Below are 22,245 nucleotides of genomic sequence, written 5' to 3' on the forward strand. Positions count from 1 at the left end.
GATCAAGGGCTTGCCCCCCTCTGGCACTCCAGCCGGGAAGCAGGATCGGGGGCTTACCCCACTCCATGTGGCTCCTGCAAGCAGCGGCATGTCCCCGCTCCGGGCCCTACGTGTAGGGGCAGCCAGGGGGCTCCGCACACTGCCCCTGCCCCAAGCACTGCCCCTGCAGCTCCCATTGGCTGGCAACTGCGGCCAATGGGAGCTGCAAGGGTGGCGCCTGCAGACTGGGCAGTGTGCAGAGTCGCCTGCTGTGCCTCCACGTAGGAGCCGGAGGGGGGGCATGCCGCTGCTTCTGGGAGCTGCTTGAGGTAAGCGCCACCTGGAGCCTGTACCCCTGACCCCCTCCTGCACCCCAACCCCCTTCCCCAGCCCTGATCCCCTTCTTGCCCTCCAAATCCCTCTGATCCAGCCCGGAGTAACCTCCTGTACGCACAACCCCCCCAGCCCCACCCCAGAGCCCGCAACCCATCTGGAGGCTTCTCGAGCCCCCTCCCACATTCTGAACTCCTCATTTCAACTCCCCCCCACCCCAGAGTCCGCACCCACAGCCAGAGCCCTCACCCCCTCCCACACCCTAACCCCCAATTTCATGAGCTTTCATGGCCCACCATACAATTTCCATACCCAGATGTGGCCCTTGGGCCAAAAAGTTTGCCCACGCCTGGTCTAGCTGGAGGAATCGTTCATTACAAATACAAAAGCATACTCAGTTTTGGGGTTCATTGTACACCTGCAAATTGAGCCAGTTTCTTCAAAAGGTTAGCTGTGTTTCAGGTTCAGCTATTGTCTGAAGTATGGGTTTGTGTGCAAAGTAGGTGAAGTTTGGCAGCTCCTGGGGTTTGACTTTTCAGGCTTGTTTGGAGTTTCTCTTTGAGTTTCAGATTTAATCAAAACTATTGAGTTTCACAAAACTCTGTTCTAAACTACTTGCCAGCAACCCTTGCATCAGAAGTCATTAAAAGTTATTCACATTCCTCTTTTTTTCCCCCAGGTAATTTCCCCTCTCTCCATCCCATGCATTCATGCTAAGTGTCTGTAGAGAAGCTTGTGTCCAAGATGTTGGAGAGAAGTTGATAGAAGTTCATTTTCTCTTGAAAATGAATTTGAGAACTGCTGTTTTACATCTATTAAAACTTATTCTTGTTCATATTATGTCTGTTAGTTTAAAAAAAAAGCTTTCGTAAACCATCCTGTATAATAAATTACAAAGTGTATGACCTTTATGTGGATGGTCAGGGTCAAATGAATCCTGGTGTATCAGTATTAAAGTAACTAAAGTTGTACCGGGTTGAGTTTAGGCCAATACAGTTTAAAATTAAAATGGATAGAACACATCACATAATTCAACAACACATAATTAACCCATGAAACTCACTGCTACAAGGTATAGAGGATTAGAAAAAGTTAGTTATTTGTATGAGTAAGATCCACCATGCTAGACTAGGATAAAAAAATAAAAGGGAGATCAGTCCTCATGCTTTAGGACATAAGCAAAGATGAACTACTTGGAGTAATGAAGAAATTTCCCCTGTATTCAGGGTATTCTGTAATGGGTTTTCTTTCTCCTTTTTCTGAAGCAGCTAGTGCTGGTCACTTTTGAGACAGGATACCAGACTACCTAGTCCAGTAAAGCAATTCCTGTGAGAACATGCAAAGTCCATTAGCTTTGACTTCTTCTCTTCCAATTATTGGAAGGGGGAGTTTGAATTTGTGTCGGGGATCTTCATGCTGAAGATGCCAAAAAAGAGGCCAGTCTTTGCCGGCAATCTTCTTGCCCCCTTTTTCAAGGCACCGTGCAGCAGCCTTTAGGTACTGTGGTAATAGTAGAAATGCTTATACATCTGTTACATGGATAAGGTAAATAATAGAGACTTAGTCATGTGGGGACATTGTGACATGAAGCTTGCCACAAAGCTTGGATATATAGAACCAACTATATTCTATGGATGTGAAACGTGGATGCTGAGGAAGGCTGAAGAACGCTGGGTTGACGTTTTTGATTCTTATTGTCTTTGTCGGCTGCTCCATATTAAATGACAGGACAAGATCAAAAACAAGGATATTTGAAGCTGAACCCCGCAACCGCCTCCATCGGCACTAATTTGGTTTCGGCCGCTTTCTTAGTATTGACATATTATTAGAATGGAAGACCAACAAATTCCAAAGGAACCCAGGAATGCCACTACAAGCCCGGTGATCATGTGGGTGACAAAAGTTTCAGGGACACAATAAGATTGCCCATGATAGACATCAGCTAAATATCCAGCCAGGTCACCTTAAAGACCTAACTGGAGATTGATCCGGGTGGTGCTCAGTTGACAAGGAGGCCATGTCAATCTTGGGATTTGCCATGATTATGATGATTAGTAGTGAATTCTTCAAAGTCCCTTATCTCAATGAAGCAAATAACTTGAAATGAATAGCTTTATTTGAGCATGACTGTAGATTATCTTTTTTCCTTAAGGTATCTGTCAGTTATTTGCAAACAGAAGAAACCACCACCAGATGGCAGTCCACACTCAATCCTTAACTCATCAGATAGCCACCACATTGGAATAATTCTTGTTTAAATTTAGTTTCATGATACAACACAGTAGAACTCAATTATTTGAAGGGTGCTTCAAAATCCACTCTTTATTAAGACAGTGGCTTTTTTTATGTCCTTGTTAAAAGTCAATATAATATTCTGATAAATTGTATCAGTTGGGCCTTATGATCAAAGGGCGTGCCAGAATTACAGTGTGAATCCAGCATTCTGCAGGGTGTATCTTTTTAACTGTCTCATGGGTACAGATTTTTTTATAAAAGAAACCACAATATACAAGGAATGAAGAATAATTTAGTTATGCACGAAGACCTGGAGCGGAAGGACCCCCACCGCCTGAATTGCTTCCAGGCCCCCTGAATCCTCCGGGTGGCCCTGCATGTTACTTAGGGTACGTCTACACTACGAAATTAGGTCGAATTTATAGAAGTCAGTTTTGTAGGAAGCGTTTTTATACAGTCGATTGTGTGTCCCCACACAAATGCTCTAAGTGCATATAGTTGGCGGAGTGTGTCCACAGTACCGAGTCAACTTCCGGAGCGTTGCACTATGGGTAGCTATCCCACAGTTCCTGCAGTCTCCACCGCCCATTTGAATTCTGGGTAGAAATCCAGTGCCTGATGGGGCTAAAACATTGTCGCGGGTGGTTCTGGGTACATATCGTCAGGCCCCCCTTCCCTCCCTCCCTCCCTCCGTGAAAGCAAGGGCAGACAATCGTTTTGCGCCTTTTTTCTTGAGTTACCTGTGCAGACGCCATACCATGGCAAGCATGGAGCCCGCTCAGCTAACCGTCACCGTATGTCTCCTGGGTGCTGGCAGACGCGGTACTGCATTACTACACAGCAACAGTTTATTGCCTTTTGGCAGCAGCGCAGTATGACTGGTAGCCGTTGCCGACGTAGTCCAGGGTGTTCTTTTAACTGACCTCGATGAGGTCAGGGGCGCCTGGGCAAACATTGGAGTGATTCAGCCAAGTCATTTCCCTTTTAAGTTTCGTTTCATGGCGATTCAGTCCTACCGGCAGTGCACTGTCTTTTAATCTGCAGCCAGCAGAAGACGATGGCCAGCAGTCATACTGCACCGTCTTCTGCCGAGCACCCAGGAGATAACGATGGCTAGCGGTCGTACTGCACAGTTTGCTGACAGCAAGATGTATAAAGATAGATGAAGTGGCTCAAAACAAGAAATAGACCAGATTTGTTTTGTATTCATTTTCTCCTCCCTCCCTCCGTGAAATCAACGGCCTGCTAAACCCAGTTTTGAGTTCTATCCTTGAGGTTTTGAGTTCTATCCTTGAGGGGGCCATTCTGTTTCTCGCAAAGCCACCCCCTTTGTTGATTTTTAATTCCCTGTAAACCAACCCTGTAAGCCATGTCGTCAGCCGGCCCTCCCTCTGTCAGAGCAACAGCAGACAATCCTTCCGCGCCTTTTTTCTGTGCAGATGCCATACCATGGCAAGCATGGAGCCTGCTCAGATCACTTCGGCAATTAGGAGCACATTAAAAACCACACGGATTATCCAGCAGTATATGCAGCACCAGAACCTGGCAAAGCGAAACCGGGCAAGTAGGCGACATCAGCACAGTGATGAGAGTGATGAGGACATGGACGCAGACTTCTCTCAAAGCACGGGCCCTGGCAATGTGGGCATCACGGTGCTAATGGGGCAGGTTCATGCGGTGGAACGCTGATTCTGGGCTCGGGAAACAAGCACAGACTGGTGGGACCGCATAGTGTTGCAGGTCTGGGACGATTCCCAATGGCTGCGAAACTTTCGCATGCGTAGGGCACTTTCATGGAACTTTGTGACTTGCTTTCCCCTGCCCTGAAGCGCAAGAATACCAAGATGAGAGCAGCCCTCACAGTTGAGAAGCGAGTGGCGATAGCCCTGTGGAAGCTTGCAACGCCAGATGGCTACCGGTCAGTCGGGAATCAATTTAGAGTGGGCAAATCTACTGTGGGGGCTGTATGATGCAAGTAGCCAACGCAATCAAAGATCTGCTGATATCAAGGATAGTGACCCTGGGAAACGTGCAGGTCATAGTGGATGGTTTTGCTGCAATGGGATTCCCTAACTATGGTGGGGCCATAGATGGAACCCCTATCACTATCTTGGCACCAGAGCACCAAGCCGGTGAGTACATAAACCACAAGGGGTACTTTTCAATAGTGCTGCAAGCACTGGTGGATCACAAGGGACGTTTCACCAACATCAACGTGGGATGGCCGGGAAAGGTATATGACGCTTGCATCTTCAGGAACTCTGGTCTGTTTCAAAAGCTGCAAGAAGGGACTTTATTCCCAGACCAGAAAATAACCATTGGGGATGTTGAAATGCCTATAGTTATCCTTGGGGACCCAGCCTACTCCTTAATGCCATGGCTCATGAAGCCATACACAGGCAGCCTGGACAGTAGTCAGGAGCTGTTCAACTACAGGCTGAGCAAGTGCAGAATGGTGGTAGAATGTGCATTTGGACGTTTAAAGGCGCGCTGGCGCAGTTTACTGACTCGGATAGACCTCAGCAAAACCAATATTCCCACTGTTATTACTGCTTGCTGTGCGCTTCACAATATCTGTGAGAGTAAGGGGAAGACGTTTATGGTGGGGTGGGAGGTTGAGGCAAATCACCTGGCCGCTGGTTACACACAGCCAGACACCAGGGTGGTTAGAAGAGCACAGGAGGGCGTGGTGCGCATCAGAGAAGCTTTGAAAACCAGTTTCATGACTGGCCAGGCTACGGTGTGAAAGTTCTGTTTGCTTCTCCTTGATGACCCCCCCCCCCCGCCCTTGGTTCATTCTACTTTGCTGTAAGCTAACCACCCTCCCATCCTCCCTTCGATCGCCGCTTGCAGAGGCAATAAAGTCATTGTTGCTTCACATTCATGCATTCTTTATTAATTCATCACACAAATAGGGGATAACTACCAAGGTAGGCCAGGAGGGGTGGTGGAGGAGAGAAGCACCAGGAGGGGTGGTGGAGGAGGGAAGGACAAGGTCACACAGCACTTTAAAACTTCTTGAATGCCAGCCTTCTGTTGCTTGGGCAATCCTCTGGGGTGGGGTGGGGTGGCTGGAGGCCCCCCCACCGTGTTCTTGGGCGTCTGGGTGAGGAGGCTATGGAACTTGGGGAGGAGGGCGGTTGGATACACAGGGGCTGTAGTGGCGGTCTGTGCTCCAGCTGCCTTTCCTGCAGCTCAACCATATGCTGGAGCATATTAGTTTGATCCTCCAGCAGCCTCAGCATTGAATCCTGCCTCCTCTCATCACGCTGCCACCACCTTTCAGCTTCAGTCCTCTCTTCAGCCTACCACCTTTCCTCCCGGTCATTTTGTGCTTTCCTTCAGTCTGACATTGTCTGCCTCCACACATTCGTGTGTGCTCTGTCAGTGTGGGATGACAGCATGAGCTCAGAGAACATTTAATCGCGAGGTTTTTTTTGCCTTCTAATCTTCACTAGCCTCTGGGAAGGAGAAGATCCTGTGATCCTTGAAACGCATGCAGCTGGTGGAGAGAAAAAAAAGGGACAGCGGTATTTAAAAAGACACATTTTATAGAACAAGGGGTACACTCTTTCTTTCACGGTAAACCTTGCTGTTAACATTACATACATAGCACATGTGCTTTCGTTCCAAGGTCGCATTTTGCCTCCCCTCACCGCGTGGCTAGCCCCTCATCCCTCCCCCATCCCCGTGGCTAACAGCGGGGAACATTTCTGTTCAGCTACAGGCAAACAGCCCAGCAGGAATGGGCACCTCTGAATGTCCCCTTAAGAAAAGCACCCTATTTCAACCAGGTGACCATGAATGAGATCACTCTCCTGAGGATAACACAGAGAGATAAAGAACGGATGATGTTTGAACGCCAGCAAACATACACTGCAATGCTTTGTTCTACAGTGATTCCTGAGTAAATGCTACTGGCCTGGAGTGGTAAAATGTCCTACCATGAAGGACGCAATAAGACTGCCCTCCCCAGAAACCTTTTGCAAAGGCTTTGGGAGTACATCCAGGAGAGCCACGAATGCCAGGGCAAATTAATCATTAAACATGCTTGCTTTTAAAAAACATGTATAGTATTTTAAAAGGTACACTCGCCAGAGGTCCGTTCTCCGCCTGGCGGGTCCGGGAGGCAGCCTTGGGTGGGTTCGGGGGGTACTGGCTCCAGGTCCAGGGTGAGAAACAGTTTCTGGCTGTCGGGAAAACCAGTTTCTCCACTTGCTTGCTGTGAGCTATCTACAACTTCATCATCTTCCTCGTCCCCAAAACCTGCTTCCGTGCTGCCTCCATCTCCATTGAAGGAGTCAAACAACACGGCTGGGGTAGTGGTGGCTGAACCCCCTAAAATGGCATGGAGCTCATCATAGAAGCGGCACGTTTGGGGCTCTGACCCGGAGCGGCCGTTCGCCTCTCTGGTTTTCTGGTAGGCTTGCCTCAGCTTCTTAAGTTTCACGTGACATTGCTTCGGGTCCCTGTTATGGCCTCTGTCCTTCATGCCCTGGGAGATTTTGACAAATGTTTTGGCATTTCGAAAACTGGAACGGAGTTCTGATAGCATGGATTCCTCTCCCCATACAGCGATCAGATCCCGTACCTCCCGTTCAGTCCGTGCTGGAGCTCTTTTGCGATTCTGGGACTCCATCATGGTCACCTCTGCTGATGAGCTCTGCATGGTCACCTGCAGCTTGCCACGCTAGCGAAACAGGAAATTGAAATTCAAAAGTTCTCGGGCCTTTTCCTGTCTACCTGTCCAGTGCATCTGAGTTGAGAGTGCTGTCCAGAGCGGTCACAATGGAGCACTCTGGGATAGCTCCCGGAGGCCAATACCATCTAATTGCGTCCACAGTACCCCAAATTCGACCCGGCAAGGCTGATTTCAGTGCTAATCGGGGGTAGATTAAGGAAATCGATTTTAAGAGCCCTTTAAGTCGAAAAAAAGGGCTTCATCGTGTGGACAGGTGCAGGGTTAAATCGATTTAATGTTGCTAAATTTGACCTCAACTCCTAGTGTAGACCAAGGCTAAGGATCAGATTTTCAAAGGGATTTAAGCACCTAAAAATGCCAACAGGTGCCGAGTGGGATTTTCAAGAGCACCTAAACAGATTAGGCATCTAACACCCATTTAAATCAATGTGAATTAGGCACCTAGCCTATTTTTGGGCACTTCTGAAAATCCCACTTGGCACCTCTCTGCATCTTTGGATGTCCAAGTATCTTTGAAAATCTGGCCCTGAGAGCAAGGGCTTTGTCCAAGTGTTCTTAGCCATGTTGTATTGTGTAGTGAGCTGTGTACCAGTTTCCTACCAGGTTATTTCCATCCAGCCCAGTGTTGGATGTATGTCAGCGGTGCTTGTATATATGTGTGTGCTTTAGCATGCAAGGCATTGTGGAAGAATTAAATATTATGTTGATTGTTATTTAATGGTTATAACAACTTATTTTCATGAAAATAAGTTATTTGTTGGTTTTTTTCTTTCCTGTCTGGCACTCATTTCATTTTGCTTCATTTTCTGGGTAGCAAAAACTTAGAGGGTTTATCCACTAATCTATTTCTTTTTAAAAGATGACCTGAGGATTTTTTTTTTTTAAATTGGACTTTTCCTTTCCTTCTGAAGAAGGTCTGGAAGGATTTGAGAGGCTTTTTTTTTTTTAAGGGTTTTATTTGTTTGTTTTTCACTGTAGAAATATCAATAATGTCAAATCTGGTCTTCCCTAGTTGTGTTGAACAATAACTGGAAGGTATAAAGCATACTTAGGGTGAGATCTTAATCCCACGAAGAGGTGAATGTGTTTTTTCCATATGATCGATATTGAGGCTAAGGACCATAAGGCTGTTCTAGCTTATGCTGGGGGACTACCCTCACATACAGGAAAGTGAAAGGGGAGCTTAAAGCCACCTTTTTCTCCCCCTCACAGCTCAGCAGAGTTTGGGTGGAGCTGAGAATCAGAATCCATGGGGCAGGTTCTCCACCATGCCTGAGTTCCACGAGGACAATAGGAGGTGGGGCGGCAGGGACCGTATGATGCCAGTTGTGGATCCCTGATCCTCAGCCATGCTGCCCCTGAACAAATTAGAGCTTCATAGGAACAGCCGTAATTGGTGCCACTGGAGCAAGGCCCCCATCTTAAATCAATGTAAATTTGGGCATAGCAGAGTTGTGCTCTGCTGCTGCTTCTTCCCCTTTCTTCCTGAAATACCCCTGATATGCTGCCTCCTTTCTTCTTACACCAGGGATTGGGGAAGAGCTGGCACAGGATGGGTTAAAGCTAATTCTGTTCCAGCTTTCCACTGGCCTATTGTTTATCTGCACGGGGGAATTTCTCCACTGATCTGTCCAATTCATACCACTTATGCATCACAAGGTAGCTTTAACAGTGGTGTTTTCTCCCTGGACGCTGCTCTGGTCTGTTTAATATGTTTTCTAAGCAATGCCTCCAATCCAGCTCTTCTTCAGCCAAGAAGAGTAAACAAGGCTTATTTAAAAAAAAATAAAAAATCCCACAGTAAAAGGCTTTGAGAATTTAAACCTACTTCCAAGGAAGATTGTCTAGAGTATCGTATCTAATGATCAATCAGGAACTCTGTGCCAAATGCTTCAAGGATGTTGTACAGAATCTATCTAAGCATAGACATAACCAAGATTTCTCCAGCAAGTTAATATAATAACAAAAGTCCTGTTGAATCTGTGCAAAAGTCCTTTGGATGTATTGAAAGCTAATCAGTGTACTGTTAGTAGAGAACAAAGCAAGCTTAATGAAGATGATAGATTTGGGAAGTGTCTTTTTTTTTTCTTTTAGTATGTTGCTCCTGTTGATTGGGTACAGTGTTAATGAGTTGGATATCAAATGAAATGGAAATTGCTTTGTGTTTTGAATGATCTCCTTTCATTTTTTGTCTGTCAGTGTTTCCATTAGAAATCCTGTTTTTAACCCAGCCATTAAAATGCTCCTTGAGTTGAAATTTAGCAACTTCGTTTTTTTCCTGGATAGACATTTTAAATGTTATTTTCCTTTTAAACAAAATTTGGTTAAAACCAGTATGGCTTTTTATCTTCCCCTTAATTAGGAAGCATCTAAAAATAGCCTTTTCAGGCACTTTAACTGAATTTCCCTGTTTTTAAAAGCAACTTATTTTCTAAATGTGACAGTTTCAAGCCATTCATCCGCAATATAAGCTGAAATGTGTAACTTAAATTGCTAAATGTAAAATATATCTTATGACAGAGAGATGCAGGAAAATGGCAACAAAATATTGAGACATTAATATAGCCAATAATATGACCTTAGTAGAGGATTCAAGATGATTCACACGCTTAAGAAACTTTAAAACTTTATTTTCACTGCAGTAAGTGTGATGAACCTCCAGTGGTCAATGGGGATAGAGCTTGGGACCTTCAGGACTAGGTCTTTTACCATTTGATCTAACAGAGTAGCTCCCTTAACTGGTGGTAATAGCAGGCTCTTATCCTTTCTATGGACAAGCTCCTATAGGTAACATACAGCATGTCTGGGCACAGTATTACATGCTCCTCTAAGCAAACAAAGTGTGCAGGAAGATGCTCAGGTGGGTAAGGCACTGGGCTGGAATTCAGGAGTTCAGTTCCTGGCTCTGCAACTGACTTCCTGTGTGGTCTTGGGCAAGTCACTTAAAAAGCACTATTTCTGACTCAGTTCCCCATTTGTAAAATGGGGCTGCTGCTAATGCCTTCTGTCTTTCACTCTTTGTCTCTTACCTATTTAGATTGTAAGCTTTTTGGGGTAGGGCGGCCTTTTACTAAGTGTTTGTAACAGTACCTAGTACAGCAGCCCTGCTCTTATCTGGGGCCCCAGGGTGCTCCCAGAATATGCATGATAGGTCATCTCATGCGCCACCATTTTGTGAAAGTCTCTACCAGTGCACACTATCAATAGGGGTTGAGCATGGGAACTTCAACACCAACATCTGATCTTTTCAACTGGAGCGAAGCTCTTATCCTTTAGATGGACTAGCCACTAGAGTGAGACTTCTCACACTTAGCCAGCATGTTACATAAGACAGACATGGGTCACAGTCTGAGTACATAACACTCTGCAGATGACGGGATTTATTAGTACTGTCTAGATTTAAAAGAAGGTATTACATTCTGTACACTGTGAATCCCTTTTATTGTAGATGCTGATCTAGTGAATTCTGTTTCAGTGAAACTCCTTTTTAATTGTTCGATCATGTGAGGTGCTGAGAGCCTTCATGTGGTGCTGAGCACCCTCTCTCCTCCTTCGATTTCCATTCAGTAACCACCCTCAAAGCCCTCATCTCTCTGCAGTTTCAGCTCCCTAGTGAACTAGAATCAGTCACAGACTGTTCCAGTGAATTACACTGTGCAAATTGCAGTTACAATTACCAGTGTGCACATGCTCGTAGGACCATAGACTGGAGGAAAACTCTCACAATGCCTATTGACGTCAGTGCGAGCCCCATGTGTGCACACGTGCATCAAGTCAGAATATAGCTCATTGTGCTGTTTTGTGAAAGAAATGATACAGCTGTACTTCATCCACTCCGTGAGAATCTGGAGGTTAGAGGTGGGCTGGATGTTGTGCAGAGCTGGGTCTGATGAATCTGTGACTGCTTGACTACGTGCAAAATCTCCCCAATCTATGTGCATCGCATCTACACTGATTCCGCTAGCTCTGGGTCTGCAGGAGTAGCAGCAGAGTGCGGCTTTCCTTATGACTGCTTAGTTGACCCTCTTTATTTGGGTATGGCACAGGAACCAGGATATGCCCTTGTAAGATGATTGCTCTATAGTTACTTGTGCGTTTCCTGGATCAGTGTTTAGGTATGGAACTGAAGTGGCACAAAGCTTGCCACGTAATGAAACACATTTTCTACTCTTTCTCTTAATCAATTTTCAGTAATTAGAGGTCTGAAGCCCAGACTGTTATTTTGTGGTACTTTTTTTTTTTTCCTTTCCCCCTAGCATAAGCTAAAAATGCCCAAGTCTGAAATTGTTGAAATACAAGCTGTGGAGGCCTAGTATGGTTGAGTTATTGGTTCTTCATTACAGGAGCTGTTGGAAACATACTGTACTACTTTTAAAAAGTAGCACACAATGAAGCTGTTTAAATGATGATTTATGCAGTCCCTCTGATCTGAGCTTTGTAATTCACAAAGCATTGGAAGTCATACTATATATTAGCTGCATACTTCTCCTTATGCTGGCTGTTTCGTTGAAATACAGTTCTGTATGTTAAAGTAACACTGGAACTGTAACGGATCCATTGACCTGAAAATGCCTGAAGGATCATTTAGCTCAAGTAGGGCCTATTTTAGTTCTGTTTTCATATTTATAGTCTAAATATCTGCAGAGAAATTGTGGATTTCTACAAAAATGGAGGGAACTTTTTACTAGCATTCTATTTGCGACTCTCCTATTCTTTGCTAGGCTGTTTGAGGGACCCTGAAAGTGTATTCTATAAATCAGGAAAAGGAATGGATTTGAAGCATTAAGACTTTATCCGAACTTAACTTTGTGGAGTTTATTATAGCTTTTGTGGTAGTGGGAAGAATACTGTAATTAAAGATGCACCTCAGATTTTTTTTAAATTTTTCTTTTTAAATTTTTTTGGGGGGTCTTCTGTTTTCATTTGGTTTCAGTTCAAAATTGAATTATTCTGGGAAAGTTTGAGCATAATCTGTTTAGTCATTTTTAACAAAGCAAGTGGGGAAAATATTTTACTAGTTTTTATTGTTTTTATAAAGAAGTCTAATTTTTCTGTGCAGAAGTAACTCAAAAATGGCAAAATTGAAGGCCCCAATCCTGCAGCGTGATCTGCCCAGGCAGACTACTAGCCCCACGGGGAGCCCCATAGACATCAACAAGGTTATGCAGATTAATGGTAGCTGAAGATTTTGCTCTGTATTTAGAGTTTTCTCTCTGATTCCTCCAGTACCAAAACTAAAAGTTGAGCCAGTTTGCTTTTCTTTTGTGTGTTATCAACAGAACTGTTAACTAAGTTCTGATTGTAGGATCAGATTCTGCCCCCAGTTACACCTGTGCATTTCTGTTGAAGAGAGTGGAGTTTGCATACTGTAACAGAGCAGAGTTTGGCCTGAGAACATTTATTGCTCCTGATGGTGGACCAAGCAGGAAGAACCCATCTTGACCTGGAGGATCAGGTTGTTTTTGGAACTGGCACTTAAAATAATCTTATTTAAGTAGTTTATTTCAAGCTCCTTGAGGCAGGGGCTGTCTTTTTGTTTTGTGCTTGTACAGCCCCCAGCACAGTGGTGTCCCGGTTCATGACCCGGGTTCCTAGGTGCTACCACACCACAAATAATAAATAATAGTAATAACATTTGATTTTGGAGTAAATGCGAGAAAACTTGAAAAAAAAATCGATTGTCATGCTATCTGGTGTGGCTCACCACTGAGAGTACCATCCTCAGGACAGACTATCAAAAAACAATGCAAAAACTCCAAATTGGTTGTGTGTTCTATGCTTAGATTTCACCAACCATGTAGCAAATGTGAACTCGTAAAGCGCTGTCACAGCCTTAACATGGAGTCACAGACAATCCCCTTGGGCATCCTCGTCTATCTTGCTGCCCCGGCAAGCTTGCCTTTTGTGACAGATGGTCCCTTACACCAAATATCACATCAATATTCAGGTTACTCCCAGTCCCAAAGGACCAGTCACTTACCTCAGGTCAACGGTACTTCAGATCTCAAACCAAAGGCAATGCTTGTGGCCAATCCTGTAAACTAAAGGTTTATTTACTAGGAAAAAGAAATCAGTTATTTACAAGGTTAAAGCAGGTAAACATACACACACATGAGTTACAGTCAGGTTTCAAAAGGTAATAGAAGCTGTTATAATATGCCAGCTCTCTGTGTCATTTAGGCTAACTCAAGCTAAACAGCTGAGGACCCCTTGCTTATGCCTAGAAATCTTTGCTCCTCAGAGTTCAAGCAGCAGAGGAATAGTTTCTTCTGGTCAGGCATTTTTATTACCTTTCGTCTACCATTCGAGCTGTGATGGGATGAGGGCTTGTGCATATACCCTCTTCAGAGGTGTGGGAAAGCAATCAACAAAGTCTTTTGTCCCCTGATGTTCCACAATGCCTTGCCTGTTGTCCATAGGCATTCTTGTGTTGGGGAGGAGATAACACCTCTTGTGGCAAACTAATATTTTATGCTTGGTCATGCTTCTCCCCTGATTGTAGCAAGCATTTTTATAGTTACAGAGCAAACACTTCCCTGAGTGCTCCTTTAATGCCTTGGTTGACTAGTGGCCTACTGTATGTTGGGCAGGCTTCCTATTTCTGATGTAAATAAAAAAAAATCTTATTGTTAGTTTTTGCAACTTTAGCAAGTTGCTTCTCAAACTCTTTCTTGGCCTACCTTGCTTACTTTTTACACTTAACCTGCCACAGTTTGTGCTCCTTCCAATTATCCTCATTATGTTTGACTTCCAAATTTTAGAGGATGCCTTTTTGCCCATAACTGCCTCCATTACTCTGCTGCTTAGTCAGGGCAACATTCTTTTGGTCCTCTGATTGTCTGTCCTTTTCTAATTTGGGTTATACATTTAGTCTGAGCCTCTATTATGGTTCATTTGAGTAGTCCCCATGCTGCTTGCAAGCTTTTAATCCTTGTGATAGCTCCTCTTAATTTCTGTTTAACAAGCATCCTCATTGAGTTCCGCTTTTTAAAGTTAAATGTTACCATGGTTGGTTTTTTATCACCTCTACGAGGATGTTAATTTTAATTATGTAATGGTTGCTGTTATCGAGCAGTTCAGCTATAGTCACCTCATGGACCAGTTCCTGTGCTCCACTTAGGACTAGATAAAGAATTGCCTCTCTGGTTGTGGGTTCCAAGGCTATCTGCTCCAACAAGCAGACATTTATGGTGTCTAGAAATTTTACCTCTGCATCCTTTCTTGAAGTGACGCATAACCAGTCAATATGGAGATCATTTAAATCCTCCATTATTATTGAGCTTTCTGGTTTTGTAGCCTCGCTAACCTCCTGTAGCATTTCACAGTCTCCATCCCTATCCTGATCAAGTGGTCAGTAGTTTGTTCCTTCTGCTATACTCTTATTGTTCAAGCATGGAATTTCTGTCCGTAGAGGTTCTGTGTTACAATTTGTTTCATTTAAGATTTTACCTTATTTGACTCTTTTACATATAGTGCTACTCCCCCACCAGTGTGACCAACTGTGTTATTCCTATACATTTTGAACCTGGTATTATCATGTCCCATTCATTATCCTCATTCTCCCATTCCTGTTTCTGTGTAATAGAGCTATTTTGAAGTTCTTGTTGAGAAGTTATGGGGAGCAAGAGCTTGAGACAGGATTTAGAGTGGGCATCATAGAGGGAGGAAAACAAGCTGTTAAAGCAGACTTTCAAGCCTGTCATGCTGGCTAAAGGAAATACCAAAATCAGTCAGAGCAGCAGAGCAGTCTCAGTACCGGACCTACAGACTTTGACTTGTGCTGTGGCACTAAAAATAGCAGTGTAGATGTTCTCACTTGGAGTGGAGTTCAGACTCTGAGACCCACCTCCCTTGCTGAGTTTGAGCCCAAACTCCAGCCTGAGCGGGAATGTCTGTGCTGCTATTTTTAGTGCTGTTGCCTGAGCCGAAGTCTGTACACCCGGATTCTGAGATTTGCTGCCTCAGGTGTGGTTGTTTTTGAAGTGTAGATGTACCCTTGCCTACCTCAAACTTATGCCAGTAAAACCACTACACATACTTATAACCTTTATACATGCACACCACACTGCTCGTGCTTAAAACTGACTTGTTTAGGTAACTATATAATGTCATCACAGTATTTGCAATATTGCATAGGTATTTCTAATACTGGGGAATGCTGCAAATACTGAGGTAGAACTGTTTCGTTATCTTTCTTGAAAGTTTTTTTTATGTGCAACCATCGTGCGTCGGTGTTTGTCTGGATTTATGTCTACCTACATAAACATCTCCTTGCCTATGTCTTCCAGTGTCAAAAGTTAAATTGTAGTAATGCCGTTAAACAATAATACTTTGTGTTTATTATTATGTAGCATCTTTCATGCAAGTTTCTTTCACTACTTCACAATAGTTTAATTCATTAAGCTTCACAATCCCACTACAACGTAAGTAAGCATTATCATCTCCAGTAATAATGGCTAAACTGAGTCACCCAGCAGTTAAACACTGTCCACTTGACTACGTCTTCAGTGCAAAAGAGGTGTGTGTGTGTGTGTGTGTGTGTAAGTAAAATCCTAGTGGAGACAATGCATTCTAGTTTTACCTCAGTGTAGTTAGTCAAGGGCAACCCCAGGTGGGAGCTGAAGTGTTGACTTTGACTGGCTACCCTGAGATAAAAATTACCTGTACCTTGTCTCCACTAGGGTTTTACATAGTTAGCTCTATCTCAATGGAAAAACACCCCCCCCCTTTTACTAAAGATGTAGCCGGTGGAATTGAACCCCGGAATTTTGATTTTCAGATGCTGGCTTTAACTACTGAGCCAATGTGCATAATAGGTGACTGAGCAAAAATAGGATACTTGCTGAGTATAAAATCAGTGTAAAAACGATGAAACAAAGTTATAATGAATGCTTTTCATTTTCAGCTTAATCCACACTATCCAGATGGGAATACTGAAGGAAAGGTCATGGTAAGTGGAATGCTTTCTTTAAATGTACTGCAGGATATTTTGTTGTATTCTCAATCTAATATAAAGTATCAGCCCCGGGTGGAAGGGATATTTTTGTTTTACGTACATATGAAACACAAATTATTCAGCCTCTTGGTGTATCATTGTAGCCCATCAGGGTACTGGGAGGTGTAATTCATTAAGGTTCGTAAAGTGCTTTGAAATCTTTGGATGGAAAGTCCTATGGAACTGCAAAGTGGTGGTGGTTGTATTTGTCTATTCACCTTTTCCTATAAGGCCAAAACACTGTTTCAGTTCTCCAGAAAGCAGGAGAGGGAAAGGGAAAAAGAAGAGGGTCAAGGAGTATTGAAAAGATCACAGCCATATTGATTACCATAGCCTCTATTAGAGTAGATTTCCTTCTGCTTTGAATTCTGCTACCACCAACCTTGGGCTCTCTGTATAAACAAAAGCACAACTAAGAACTATTGTTAGGAAAAGTTTTTCTCTTGCTTAATAAAAGTGTGTTTGGTTTCCAATTGCAAATGGAACACTATGATACCTCTATGCTATATTGGGGACTGAGTTGTTCAGAGGTTGGTAATGGGCTAGGGAGTCTTTCATGTCTAAGTTACTTGGTTGAATCCAGTGTCATATCGGCATGTACCAGCTGGTAATTGGTATTAACCAGTCAATACTGTCTGGTGGTTGCATATGTGACATTAATTGGTTGTCTTAATTCTTCTCAAAGTTGACAGATTTCCACATTGCTCTTTAGCACTGGGCTCTTTAGCAAAGAGACCAAGGACAAAATAAACTTGATTATTTGTTGAGTTCTGAATCAGTGCTCAGAGCTGTACAGATCACAGAGCAGACAAAGTCTCTGTCCAAAAGGAGCCGATAGCCTAAGGTCTGACTCTCCAAACATTTAACCAGTGCATGACACGTACTGTCAAAGTCAGTGGTGCTGTTCATAGCAGTAAGTGTTACTCCCAAATGTATTTGCAGGGTTGGATCCTTAGAAAGGAGTCTATAAGCTCATACATGGAGCAGTGAGACTGAGCTACCCTAGCATCCCTAGAGATTTTCTTCAGATCATAGTAAATGCACATGAGAGAGTATAAACGCTTTGGCTTACAGATCCTACCCCATCCAAAGCAGAGCATACGGAAACTGCGAGTAGGTCTACGCTGCAATCAAAACCCTGTGGCTGGCCATGCCAGCCCATTCGGTCTCACAGGGCTCAAGCTAAGGGGCTTTTTAATGCAGTGTGGATGCTTGGGCTGGTTTCTGGGCTCGAGAACCTGGCAAGGCAGCAGCCCAAGCCCGAACATCTACACCACAATTAAACAGCCCCTTAGCTCAAGCTCTGTGAGCCCAAGTCAGCTGACACTGGCCAGCTGTGGGTTTTTAACTGCAGTGTAGATGTACCCCTCTATGGCCTAGTCTTGCCTAGGATTTAAAGATGTGATTGATGATGATAGCTAGCTTGATCTAACCCACAACTTCTAAAATGCTAGTCACGGCAAGGCAAGTTGAATGTTAGCACATGCTAAGGTGGTCGAGTTAAAGCCTGCTGGAAATCTGTTACCAACCAATCCAAGTGTTCAAAATAGTGAGTCAATCCTGTCCCGCTCACCAGCCAAAAATCATGAGATTGACTTAAAAACTACAAGGTTTTTAAAAATAAATGTGGGGACCTTTTTATTTGCCTCCTGTTTTTTAAGCCTTTAGGGAACTCGTTTTCAAGCTTTTCTCTGTGCTAGAATATTTTTAAAATGATTGCTGAGGTTCTGACAATCACATGACTCCAGAAGCTGGAGCTTTAATAAAAATGCCAAATGCTTTGAGGATTGGCAGCACGCTTCCTGATGTATGGCTTTATTGGTAACTCAGCAATACTAACCCAACATAAACCTCAACCTACAGTCACTCCTAGTTTTTCCTTCCAGGACCTCCTCTGTCCTAGTTCCATCTGCACCCTCCTTCCCTTTATATCCAGGTTGGAGCTAGTTGGCCCCATCTGCTAGCATGATTCAGCAGTAACTACTTTGAATCTTCGTGCAAGCGACTGAACCTAGTGTTTCTGAACAGAAGAACCATGCATTCTTACACAAGGTTTTCCATTCTGTTATCCCGTTACAGTGTGGCAGTATTGGCAACTCTCATGATTTTTATCCTGAGGCTTGCGATAATTAATGTTTTTTTCAAAGCCACAACTCCTGTAGCTGAGAATCTTGCTTTTGTTTATAAAATATATTTATATTTCTAGCCCTCATGGTTGTGGAGAAAAGTCTGAACATGTGAACCAAGTGCACCCTATAAGGCACAGAAACCTAGAAGTCTAATAAAAAGAACTCCAGTTTTTTAAAAAAGCTTATGATTTTTAAGCCAAACTTTTTGGGTTTGGTTCATGATTTCTGAGTGCTTGCCACAGACAAAGCTGGCGTGGGGAAGCCTGTTCTGTTGCTTCCCATACTGTAGCTCCTAAGGTAGAATAAAGTTAGAGGTCTGTGGTCTGTAGGGTTGTCAGTTTGGAAGCTTTTTCCAAAGTATATAAAAAACAAACAAGAAGTAACTCACCAACCCCTCCATGCAATATTGGGGTTCATTTTCCAGTGCTCCAGTAACTAGAGCTCTGTGCTTGTGACAAACAAGCACCCCATTTGCAAGTTAGGCACCCCAATCCCATTGGATTTCAATGGAAACAGGGCACTTAATTCTCTTAGGATAAAATTTTCAAAGTGCCTAAGGGCTTGTCTACATTACCTGCTGGATCGATGATCGCATCTAGTCCAGACACGATAAATCGACCGCTGAGCGCTCTCCCGTCTGCTCCAGTACTCCACCGGAGTGAGAGGCTCAAGCGGAGTCGACGGGAGAGCGTCAGCCGTTGATTTACCACAGGGAAGACACCGTGGTAAGTAGATCTAAGTTATTCACGTAGCTGAAGTTGCATAACTTAGATCGATTCCCCCCCCGCAGTGTAGACCAGGCCTCAGTGACTTATGAGTCTTAAGTCCCATTTTTCAAAAGTGAATCTGACACTTAGGAATCTCAATATTACAAATATATTACAAATCAATAGGATTTAGGCTCTTAAGGGCCTAATTCACTTTTAAAATGGGAGTTGTCACTTTGTCCCTTTTAAAAATGTTACCATTAGGCTCTTTTGAAAATACTGCCAAATTGCCTAGTGAGGAAGAGCTTTAAAAATCCTGTTTCGGTTTCTGGTAATATTTGGCCTTACGATGAAGGTCAATACACTTGTTACATATTTTTCCCCTCCAAAGCCTAAGAGACTATGTAACATAAAGGTCTTCCTGTAATTTAGAAGCCTTTATTAAATGCTGCCTTCTCCAGCTTTTGAAGATTGGAAGGTTATAATGTATAGTGCATCAAAAAGTCAGCGCTGTATGTTACAGCTCCCATTTAAATTCAGAATTGGTGTATTACGCTGCAAAGAAGTCTGTTATTTCCAATCACACAAATGTACAGCATCCACAGGGACACCATAAACATTGGGAAAATGTCAAGAACAGCTGGGAACCTGGGTTTCATTAATTCCTTTCCCTAAAAAGGCTGTCGCCTTTGGAAGGGTAAACTAACTCCCTCACAAATGAATATTTGTGAGATAGCACTAATCCTCAGTATTTCCAAACTGGCATTTACTGTTGTGATTTCTTGGCGGTGATTTATATATATATAATATATATATTTTTTGCTTGAATAAATAGGGCATTTCTGCCATGGAACCAAAAGGCCAGATCCTCAGCTTGTGTAGTTTTGACATAGCTCCATTGAGTTCAATGGAGTTTTGCTTTACACCAGCTGAGGATCTGACCCAGAGAGTGTTTTCTTTCATATATAATTCCCAGGTGGAATTTTTAAAAAAATACTGTCTCTCTAAAGGCTTTTTCCTTTTGTCTTCCAGCAACTGAGCTTGTTTGTTTAAAAAAACAAAACAAAACTTTAATTAAAATTTTATTATGTGTAATGCAAGTCATCTGGTTTAAACAAGTGGAGCAGTATTTTAAAAGGCTCAGCTAGGAATTAATTTGGTAATAAATAATCCAGAAAGCACAGTTTAAAAATAAGTGTCTTTAGCTTTAAAATGGTAGTGTGTCTGTGCTTATCTAAAGCCAACAGTCAGACCACTTTAGAGGCTCTGCACTTGCAGTGAGAGAGAGAGAGAGAAACACACATGGATGCTGGCACTTTGTTATTCTGCTGTTGCACACAGGTCTGAATCAGCTCTGAAAACGCATACATTGTTTCTTACAGAATGTCTCTGGCTCCTAACAACAGAATTGCAACGTGATGTCTCTGCTAAAAATGGGATGACTCACAAATGAGTCAATAGAGAAGGTGTTATAGGCGGCTAACTGCTGTGCTGTCTGCCAGGGTTCAGTAAAATGCAGGAGCAAGGGTAGCCATTAATTTACTCGTTTTTCATATAGAATTTTTTAACTCGTCTAACCTAAACAGTTCTGTTCACATTGCTACTATATGAAAATGCTGGTTTTCTAAGAGCCTACTAAACTGGGTTAACATATTGAGATATTACATTGTACTGGATTTAACAGGCATTTTAAGAAGTCTGGCTGTTGTTAAATTTAATTTCTACTGAAGTCTGTAGAGTATTCATACAGGAACAGGGCATTATCCCTGTCTATCTCTATGCCACAGGAGGTGGTTTTACCAATTGGAATTGTAGATTGGGTTTGCATTCTAAAAGAAATGATCTTCCAGGTCTGTCGCATTTTTGCACTGTTCTGTGCAGTTAAAATGAATGCTCCTCCATAAGTGAAGCCACATGCAGGTCTCCTGAATTTTAGGTATAAAAGACTGGGGATAGGATGTAATTGAACAGTGGTGTCTCTTGAGATCTGTGGTGGCGCATATCTACTAGCAAACCATGCTAGTCGCTGTGAAGTAGAGTAGTCTAGTGGGCACTTGGAAATATCCAGGTATTGGGAAGGAGAAGTCTAATTTTGCCTGATTTATGTTACCTCTGGTTGGACTATAGTATTTGGCTCCAATTACATTAAACTTCTGTTTCACAACATAAAGAAACATTATATGTTTTAGAAAATTCCTTCCTATATAATATGATGTGTCAAACCAATGGCGGTAATCCAGTATCTGTGAAATTTTCTGTATTTTATATATAATCTACTGTAATTGGTTTAAAAATATGCATAATGGGCTGAAATTTACAAGTCTTCTCAATTTTGTGCTCATGCTTTTTTCCAGATTGCATACATGACAGTGTTATCCGTTGGTTAGGAGTACCAACTCCATAAAGCTCATTGCCATCCATGACCACCTCATTTGTCACTCCTCCAATCTCGCTGTACTCAATGAAACCTGGATCCCACTCAAATGCTGCCTCTGCAGCCACTCTCTCTTCTCACACATCTCACACCACGACTTTAAAAACAAACAAACAAAGATACCCTAGCAAGGGTGTTGGGCTTTTCTTCTTCCACATTTGCTGATTCCATTCCCTCCCTTGCCCCAGTCACTGTCTTCCACTGAATGGTACACCAACTGGATCTTGTTTCCCCTACCCATCTATGTAGCTAACTCTGACCACGCCCGCTAGTGCCTCTTGGAGTATTCTCTATAGTCCCACACATCCAGGCTGCCATTTTTTCTTTTCTAAGGGCAGGTCTACACTACAGCCGGGATCGATGCTCTGAGATCGATCCACCAGCGGTCGATTTAGCGGGTCTAGTAAAGACCTGCCAAATCGACTGCAGATCGCTCTCCAGTCGATCCCTGTACTCTATGAGAAGAGTAAGGTAAGTCAACGGGAGATTTATGCGTTATTCATGTAGCTGGAGTTACGTAGCGTAGCGTAGGTCGACTTACCGCGGTAGTGTAGACATAGCCTAAGATCCATCCTTTTCCTTTTTCTTCAGAGACCTAAAACTCTGGTCCAGGTTCTTGTCATTTTATGTCTTCATTACTGTAATCTCTTCCTCCCTACCCTCCTTATCACCCACATCACCTCTCTCCAATCCATTCAAAACAGAGATGCTGAGATCATCTTCCTTACCTG

At 43.2% G+C, this 22,245-nt stretch overlaps 1 protein-coding gene across 1 annotated transcript in view; it reads left to right on the forward strand.

Moving 5' to 3' along the window:
- The window catches only part of ITPR2 (inositol 1,4,5-trisphosphate receptor type 2), a 337,337-nt gene that overhangs the window by 89,741 nt on the left and 225,351 nt on the right, over nucleotides 1-22,245 (forward strand). Inside the window, exon 10 of the mRNA XM_074937228.1 lies at nucleotides 16,155-16,199. Coding sequence (XP_074793329.1) covers nucleotides 16,155-16,199 — 45 coding nt within the window. The remainder of the gene's footprint in view (nucleotides 1-16,154; nucleotides 16,200-22,245) is intronic.

The sequence above is a fragment of the Natator depressus genome, chromosome 1, assembly GCF_965152275.1.
Source record: "Natator depressus isolate rNatDep1 chromosome 1, rNatDep2.hap1, whole genome shotgun sequence".
Taxonomy (NCBI): Eukaryota; Metazoa; Chordata; order Testudines; family Cheloniidae; genus Natator; species Natator depressus.